The 9,226-nt window shown below is 47.8% G+C and overlaps 1 protein-coding gene across 4 annotated transcripts in view; it reads left to right on the forward strand.

Moving 5' to 3' along the window:
• The window catches only part of ADNP (activity dependent neuroprotector homeobox), a 12,782-nt gene extending 3,998 nt beyond the window's left edge, over nt 1-8,784 (forward strand). For all 4 annotated transcript variants that reach the window (XM_031059126.1, XM_005423640.3, XM_014308082.2 and 1 more), the window contains 3 exons: nt 2,298-2,410; nt 3,221-3,313; nt 4,695-8,784. In XM_031059126.1, coding sequence (XP_030914986.1) covers nt 2,298-2,410; nt 3,221-3,313; nt 4,695-7,820 — 3,332 coding nt within the window. In that variant the 3' untranslated portion in view covers nt 7,821-8,784. The remainder of the gene's footprint in view (nt 1-2,297; nt 2,411-3,220; nt 3,314-4,694) is intronic.
• The last annotated feature ends 442 nt before the right edge of the window (nt 8,785-9,226 follow it).

Raw genomic sequence — 9,226 nt, forward strand, 5'->3', positions numbered from 1 at the left:
CAAATGTGAAGTGAGAACTTAGTGTGGTGCTTCTAAGTTAGTTATCTTCTGCTCTTTCATAGCTTGTCTTTTCTGCTTCCATTTGGCTACTGAATTGTTCTAGGAGTCAATACCTGGCTGTGGACAAGACCTTTATGGTGGGAACTGCACAGACAGGGCAGAGGAAGGTTCCAGATACTGCTCACGGTCACTGTGCTTCCTTTGCCATTCCCTTGTGGCTGGTGCAGCCAGTTTGGACATGAGGGAGAGCTTTGGGATATGCCTTCTGAGGATCCTACCTGGGTATTTCTAGTCAGGGTGTTTGTTGCTGGGGTTGGTTTTAAGCAGTCATTTGTTCATTCCACCCAGCACTTCAGTGTAGATTGATGTGATCAGAGATGTTCCAGGTGTCTTCCCTTAAACATCAGCTTTTGGTCAGATAAAGGATGCCTCATTTCCAGGGCAGCGTTAATGCCTCGATGATGATTTGAGAGGCTGCTTAATCCCAGCTGCTTTTATGTCCCCATCCAAGGAGGTGCCAGCAGAGTGATGTTTACATTACAGCTGGAGTTACTTGCTGTAAATAGAAATGGATGGAGATGCTAAAAGTTTTTGTTGTAGTCACAGCCTGTAATATCAGACTGTATCTGGCTCTCCACTCACTAAGATTAAATAGTCAGACATTTCCTAAATAAAATTAACTGTGTGTGCCTAAGGATGAGGGGTTTTGTTACAATGAGGTGAGTTGGATTCAGCTGTCCAGCAGAACTTGCAAAGTAAGGTTGTTGTAAAAAGCTGAAGTTTGAAAGGTCGGGTTTCAGGTGTGAAAATCTAACTCTGTCCTCTGCTATGGTGGGTGGTGATAGGAAGTTCCAGGGAATTTCATGTCTTTAAAATTTGACTGAGGCAGGCAAAGGGCAGGGGCAAGAAAATGCTGCAGATAGACCAGAGATATTGTTTTCAGGCAGTTGTAAATAATTTGCTTTCCTAGGGTTTCTGTATATCGTGGTACCTGTGGCCTGTTCAGCTGTATTAGATACAGGATCAAGAGAAAGCATTTGATGCCTTTGCTGAAGAAGTTCAGTGGCATTTTGAAATTAGCTGTTAGATACCAAGCAGTATTTTGAGACTTGTGGCTGACTCAGGTGTACAAGTGATCAGTGCCTACAGACAAGCTCTGCACTGGCTCTGGCTGTGTCAGGAGACAAAATATGCTTTTCTTTGCAAGCACAGGGCTTCACTCTTCAGGTAGGGCCTTGGGATTCGAAGAAGGCAGCCCAGATTGCCAGGAGCTTTAACATGCACTGTGTTCATGCACTGCTCTTTCTGCAGTTCATATTAATCACCAGGAATAACATTTCTGATGATCTCCTTGGATTTGAAATTCACTTGAAAATATTAATTCAAATCCTGACCATACTTGACTGAGCTGCTTTACTGATTTTTTTTCTGAGACATGGGATCATGCAGTCACTGGAGGTATTTCTGAAGCACTGAAATCATTCTTCATGTCTTTAAAAGGGACCTGGCTTGCTCTAGGTTGTATTAGACATTGTTTTTCCTGTACAGATGAGGATGGATAGAGCATAGGAGAAGAGCAGTTCATGAGCTGGATTCCCTTTCAGCTGGGCAGCCCCAGCCAGGCCCAATGGAACTGTGGGCACTGATGGGAGGGAGGCTGGCAGTTCCCAGGGACATGGAGAGGTTTAGGCCATCTCTTGTACTTTTCCCAGTGGTTTCTCTCTCTGGAGGGATCTGACCAAGCTTTCAGGTCCCCTCTTCCTAGGAGAATGCTTGCTAAACAGCTTCAGCCAGTTAAAGCTCTGACTGCAGTGGAGGGAGGAAACAGAATTAATTTCTTACCCTACCTACAGCAGAATACAAGAAGCATCTTTATCACTGAAGAGACACTGAAATCTCTTGCAAGACTGACACAAACCTTGAAGCTCAGCTTGCCAGTTTTCAGATCAGTTAGGATACATTGCACAGGAGAGAATTGAATTCTGAAGTACTTCATTGTAGGGCTGGTAAAGACAGACACTCTGAAGAAATGAAAGTTGTTTCCAGAGGCAGCCCATTGCTCCTGCAGTAGCTGTTCCATCAGTGTGTTGCCCTTTCAGCAGTGCCCTGTGCAGCCTCATGGGCAGCCTCAGCAAGGAACAGGCCAGAGAATGTAACAGTGTGTTAGGGAGTGGTACAGCTCTGGGACCAGTTCTGTGGGGGAATGAGGCAGACAATTACTGATAATGAAAAGTGCAGCATTATCAGACAAAACACATTTGACTTGAACCTTTTCTCTTACTCTTCTTTTCCAATAGAAACTATGTTCCAGCTTCCTGTCAACAACCTTGGCAGTTTAAGAAAGGCACGGAAAACTGTGAAAAAAATACTTAGTGACATTGGTTTGGAGTACTGTAAAGAACATATAGAAGTAAGTATGGCACCTCCAAGGGTTAGAGCTAAAGTGCTGCAGTCAGGGGGACAGGGAGGTATTTGTGTATGCCATGGTTTTTGTTTAGACCTGTTTAAGTTCCACACAAAGGAGGAGTTAATTAGAAACTTGAGATATAATGTACCTGTAAACACTTCTAGAAACATGAGTGGTTACTGAAATCCAGGAATGCTGGAAGAATCAGGATAGGTGTGGGATGTTGGGGCAGAAATGGGTCTGAGGTTTTCAGGAAGTGTTTGTGCTGCAGCAGGTCCTGAAATTAGAGAATCACCTCTGTGCCTGGGTCAGGCTGACTTCATGACAAAGGTGAAATGCCAAAGAAATGCTTCATAAGATAATTTTTTAAATAAAAATTAGGAGTCTTGGACATCACACATGTCCAACTTTAAAAGCTTCCTGTATGAAATTAATTAAAAGCCAAACAAAACCAATGAAACAAAATAAATACCACATCACCACCCTCAGAAAAAGCAGCCAAAGAAACCCAAAGCCACACATCAGTTTGGGAACACTTTCTCCAGGATTGCTTTTGGAATGAGATGAGTTTGTAAATAAGTGTTGGGCTGGTCAGGAGGATGAGTGGTGAAGATGTTCTGCAGGTGTTTTGTGATATGAAGAATGTTCAGAGCTTTCCCCCTCCCAGAAGGTGCCCTCCAAACTCCCCCACTGCCCTGAGTGATGGTCTCTGCCTTGGCCAGCAGCACCTGGGAGGGTTCAGGGGTTGCTTAAGGGAGCCCTTGGGCCTTGCTTCTGACTCTCTGTCCTCTCTTCCCATCTTCCCTTCTCCAGGATTTTAAGCAGTTTGAACCTAATGACTTTTATTTGAAAAACACTACATGGGAGGATGTGGGACTGTGGGACCCATCGCTTACAAAAAATCAGGTTGGTAAGAGTTTCAGTTGACACTGAGGCTGGAGTGGGTCATGCTGAAGGGCATTTCCCAGACATGCCAAGAGCTTTTCCTGCAGTTTTCCTCACTGATTTTCAGGTGTTGGCAGCTCAAGGGGCAGCAAAAAGCTATGTGCTTTTTTCTTACTTTTGTTAAGTTGTTCCTGGTGTGTGTCTCGGGAGCCTGGGTGGCCAGTGCTGCAGAGCTGTGGGTCCTTGCTCGAGTCAAACAGCTGCACCTTAGGAGCCCATTCCCACCTGTTCCCAAGCCTAGCACAATTTCACCAGCCCTCTGGCCAAAGGATCAACAACTTTATACAATTAGCAATGAGTCTTTCACCTTTCCTTAGATATTTTATTCCTGGTTTCCATCCCTTCCAAAGCTGTTTCCCTGGATGCTGCTGCTTAGTGCAGGGTCACTGTCAGTGCAGCTCTGGGTCCCACAGGCTGTGGCCCACATCTGCTTTGGGCATTTCTGGTTCTGCACAGCAGCTCAGTGACACTGCAAGTCCTGCTGATGTGATGTTTCTGAGCCAGTAATACAAGAATTTTGAGTTGAGCCAGGACTGCAGGGAGGAAACAATGCTGTTGGTACTGTCTTGTACTGGGTAACCCAGAATAAAAATTGTAATATAGGAGGAGACAGCTCTTGGTTGGTTTATTTGTTTGGGCCAGTCTCCACCAGGTGTGTGAGGCTTCAGCAGGTGGCCAGAGCAGATATTCCAGCTTCCTTCTACAGTGCAGCTCTCCAGCTCCCTCACCTGTGACCTGTGTGTAGCTCGGTGCACAGGACTTGTTGTGACACTCAGGAGGAATCTCTGAAGTCCCTGTTACCCCACCTGAAGTGCCAGGCTGCTTGTGGCTGTCCCTAAGGCCAGTGGCACTCCAGACTGTGCTACAGCAGTTGACAAGAGCTGCATTGGCACAAGTTATAGATCCATATTACATCTATCAAGTTTGGCAGATTCGGGTGGGCAGTATCTCATCTGGATACAGTCTCATTTCCTCAAACAGTCCTGCTTGGCTTTCCCCCAGAAAGGAGCTCACAGGGACCTTTTCTTGCAGCTCAGCTGCAGGGAGGAGGCTTTTTGTGACCAACAGGGGAAGACACTTCTGACTCAGCCTCACCTGCCAAGGTCATGGTTAAACCCCTGAGGGACCCCTTGGCACTCACCACATCATGTGTGTGTTCATGTGATCCAATTTTTAGGGGCTGGTGCAGGCCAGAAATGGGAGAGAAGTGAATTGAAGGTTTGAGACAGTTGCAGGGGGCTCATGAGTGTTATTTAGAGAGGTTGTGTAGAGAATACCATGGGTGTTATTTGGCTGAGAAGTGCAGTTGAATATTTAGTCTGTGCTCTGTTCTCTGTTCAAGGACTATCGGACAAAGCCCTTTTGCTGCAGTGCGTGTCCCTTCTCCTCGAAGTTCTTTTCAGCCTACAAAAGCCACTTCCGGAATGTTCACAGTGAAGACTTTGAGAACAGGATCCTGCTCAACTGCCCCTACTGTACCTTCAACGCGGACAAAAAGACTTTGGAAACGCACATTAAAATATTCCATGCTCCCAATGCCAGTACACCGAGTGGAGGCATCAGCACTTTCAAAGATAAAAACAAACACGAGAGCCTTAAACCCAAGCAGGCTGACAGTGTGGAACAAGCTGTTTATTACTGTAAGAAGTGCACTTACCGTGACCCGCTCTACGAAATCGTTCGAAAGCACATTTACAGGGAACATTTTCAGCACGTTGCTGCTCCTTACGTAGCCAAGGGAGGCGAGAAGTCCCTCAATGGTGCGGTTCCGTTGAGCTCCAGTGCCCGAGAGGAGGGGGGTATCCACTGCAAACGATGCCTTTTCATGCCGAAATCCTACGAAGCTTTAGTCCAGCACGTGATTGAAGACCATGAACGGATCGGGTACCAGGTCACGGCAATGATAGGTCACACCAACGTAGTGGTTCCCAGATCTAAACCTTTGATGCTAATAGCTCCCAAACCCCAGGATAAAAAGCCTATGGGACTCCCTCAGAGGATGGGTGCCCTCTCTGCTGGCAGCGTCCGCTCGCTCTCCTCACAGCAGATGATGAACAGACTCACTATACCAAAGCCCACGTTAAATTCTGCAGGAGTCAATATGATGTCAAACGTTCACCTACAGCAGAACAATTACGGGGTTAAATCAGTACCCCCCAGTTACGTTGGTCAGCCAGGGGGGAGGCTCAGCCTCAGTGGCAATGCACCTGTTTCTCTTTCCCAACAATCACAAAGCATGAAACAGTTTTCAGCGAGTGGCAATGGAAGGCCTTACACTCTGGGAGGGGAGCAGAGGTCCCAGGCCTCAGCCAGGTACTCGCTGCAGTCTGCCAACTCCTCCTCACTATCGTCGGCACAGCTCAAACAGACGTCGCTGTCACAGTCCCAGGCATCCAGAGCTCTGGGTCAGTCTGGCTCCAAATCCCCCGTGGCTGCTACAGGTCCTTCCGCTGTCAACACCTCGTCCACGCAGAAGTGGAAAATCTGTACAATCTGCAATGAGCTGTTCCCCGAAAACGTGTACAGCGTCCACTTTGAGAAGGAGCACAAGGCCGAGAAGGTGCCTGCGGTGGCCAACTACATCATGAAAATCCACAACTTCACGAGCAAATGTCTCTACTGTAACCGCTACCTGCCCACGGACACGCTGCTCAATCACATGCTGATCCACGGGCTGTCCTGCCCCTACTGCCGCTCCACCTTCAACGACGTGGAGAAGATGGCTGCCCACATGCGCATGGTGCACGTGGACGAGGAGATGGGACCTAAAACTGACTCCACCCTCACCTTTGATTTGACATTGCAGCAGGGCAGCCACACGAACATACACCTCCTTGTCACCACCTACAACCTGCGGGATGCTCCTGCCGAATCTGTAGCTTACCACGCTCAGAACACCCCCCCGGTCCCCCCAAAACCGCAGCCCAAAATCCAGGAGAAATCTGACGTACCCGTCAAAAGTTCTCCGCAAGCAGCAGTGCCCTACAAAAAAGATGTGGGGAAAACTCTGTGTCCTCTGTGCTTTTCGATCCTAAAAGGCCCCATCTCCGACGCACTGGCGCATCACCTCCGGGAGAGGCACCAGGTGATTCAGACGGTTCACCCCGTGGAGAAGAAGCTGACCTACAAGTGCATCCACTGCCTGGGCGTGTACACAAGCAACATGACGGCCTCCACCATAACGCTGCACCTGGTGCACTGCAGGGGCGTGGGCAAGACCCAGAACGGGCAGGACAAGGGAACATCGTCCCGGCTGGGCCAGTCCCCGGCGGCCGCGCCGCTGAAACGCGCCTACGAGCACATGGAGTTCCCCCTGATGAAGAAGAGGAAGATGGACGACGATGACTCCCCCTCTGCCTTTGAGGAGAAGCCTGAAGAACCTGTAGTTCTAGCACTGGACCCCAAGGGTCACGAAGATGATTCGTACGAAGCCAGGAAAACATTTCTTACAAAATATTTCAATAAGCAGCCCTACCCCACTCGGAGAGAGATCGAAAAGCTGGCGGCCAGTTTGTGGCTCTGGAAATCTGACATCGCATCTCACTTCAGCAACAAAAGGAAGAAATGTGTCAGGGATTGTGAAAAATACAAACCTGGGGTGCTGCTGGGCTTCAACATGAAAGAGCTGAACAAAGTCAAACACGAGATGGATTTTGATGCTGAATGGCTGTTTGAAAACCACGATGAGAAGAATTCCAGGGTCAATGTCAGTAAGACTGTTGATAAAAAAATCAACTTAGAAAAAGACAATGACAGTTCCTCAGACAGCTACGAAAACCTAGAGGAGGAATACAGCGAGAGCCGCAGTCCCTTTGGCCAGCATGTCTCTGACATGGGTGGGAAACCCTCGACAGACAGCACGGTGCAGGACCCGCAGGACAGCTTAGCCAAGGAAATCATAGAGGAAAACACACTACAGTCTCCAGAGAAGGCTGAGCAAAAACAAGAGGAAAGCTCTAAATACGAAGAGATAATTGCTGCTGAAGAGCCAACAAAACTGGTGGGTGACGTTTCAGATAGTGAAGGTGATCAGGATGAGCAGGATGATGCAGTGGAGTGGAAGGATGGAGCTTCCCAGTCTGAAAGCGGGCCTGGCTCCCAGCAGGTTTCTGATTTTGAAGATAACGCATTGGAGGTAAAACCAGAAGTGTGGACAGATGAATCTTCCCAAAGCGAAGATGCTGGGAGCAGTAAACCAGCTGTGGAGGCCAAGGGGGGTGGATCTGAAAGCGATGAAGAACAGTCAAAGTGGAAGAATCGTTCCTATGGAAAGGTAGAAGGGTTTTGGTCCAAGGACCAGTCGCAATGGAAAAACGCCTCCGAGCTGGAGGAGAGCCTGGCCAGCGAGCAGATGGAGTGGCAGAGCAGCACAATGGACAGCGAGGACGGCGAGGGCTTCGGGGCCGTGGGGGCCGAGCCCATGCACGGCAGCCTGCCCGGGGTGGAGCTCAGCAGCCAGCAGGCGTGAGCAGCCCTGGCCCTGGCACTGCCTGGGCACCGCTGCCCTGCCAGCCGCTCCTGCTGCCCGGGGCTGCCCGGGCTCATGTACAGATCTGCTGGCCCAGGGGCTGGGAGCTCCTGCTGGCACGAGCACAGTAACTTAATGTGAAAATGGATGCGCTGGTGGCTCCACAATGCACACAGAGAAAAGCAGAGGAGTATTTTATCTGCATTTCCAACCCTCCGTTCACCTTGTCCATGTTGAGTTGTGTCTTTCCAAGAGGCCCCTCTCCGGTAGCGCCGTGCCAGCGACCCGGTGCCCTGTATAGCAGACTCTGGGGAAATGGAGTTTTCATGTATCATTCTGAATAGTTGAAATGTATATTTGTACAGTCTTTTAGACCTATTCAAGTGAAGCTTATGAACTGTTCTTGTGTACCCATCATAGATCTGTTTCTCTTTTTTAGTGTTGCCCTGCTGTGTAATAAATGCTGTATCTAGTTTCCCTAGCAAAGCTTGAGACTGCTCTAGTATGAGTTTTGACAGACTTAGTTTTTGCACATAACCTTGTACAATCTCCAACCAGAGGCCAGCAACATAAAAATATATCTGGGCTCTGTTGTATTATAGAATTTTCTTGTTCTGAATATCCTTGACATGACAACTGATGACAAACATATTTCAGAGCCATTTTCTGAAATCTTTTAAGCTAAAAAGAAAAATCACATGCAAGAAACAAGTTTGCAGCTACTAATTTTGACACCTTTTAGATCTGTATAAAAGTGTATTGTGTTGAAGCAGCACACTGAGACAAAGTGCTGGGTTTGGATATTTAGTTTTATCTTTAGTTAACACCAGCAAGGTGTTGTATTCATTTATACCATCTAATATATGACACACTGTTGTAGTATGTATAATTTTGTGATCTTTATTTCCCTTTGTATTCTTCATTTAAGCATCTAAATAAATTGCTGTATTGTGCTTAATGTAAATATTTGCTTTATTACATGCAAGTGCTCCATTCCTGGTCGGTAAATCCAACCTCACTACATTCATTCCTTCTTTTTTGCCTCTGTTTTTCCAAGTGCTCCCCAGCCCTGCTGGGGCCTCTCTGTTTAGTACTTACTGAATGCTTATCTCCTTCAAGGTTATTGAGAATCTGCAGGGTAACTTGGGCTGAAATGTGTTGTTCCTGTTCAGTGCTGTAGAACACAGTTATAAATAGCATTGTACTGGTTTGCTTGTTCTGCATCCTGGGGAAAGGAGGTCTGTGAATTCCTCAATGGATGGAGATCTGATTTCACCTGGAAGATCCTCCCCGGAGTGTGCAGAGCACTGGGCCTGGGGGCCAGGAGGGCAGTGCTTTGGAACACTGACCCTTCCCACAGGGAAGGAAGGTAAAGTAAATTGAACACCAGAAAAACTGAAGTGGAG

Source organism: Geospiza fortis, unplaced genomic scaffold, assembly GCF_000277835.1.
Source record: "Geospiza fortis unplaced genomic scaffold, GeoFor_1.0 scaffold361, whole genome shotgun sequence".
Lineage (NCBI taxonomy): Eukaryota > Metazoa > Chordata > Aves > Passeriformes > Thraupidae > Geospiza > Geospiza fortis.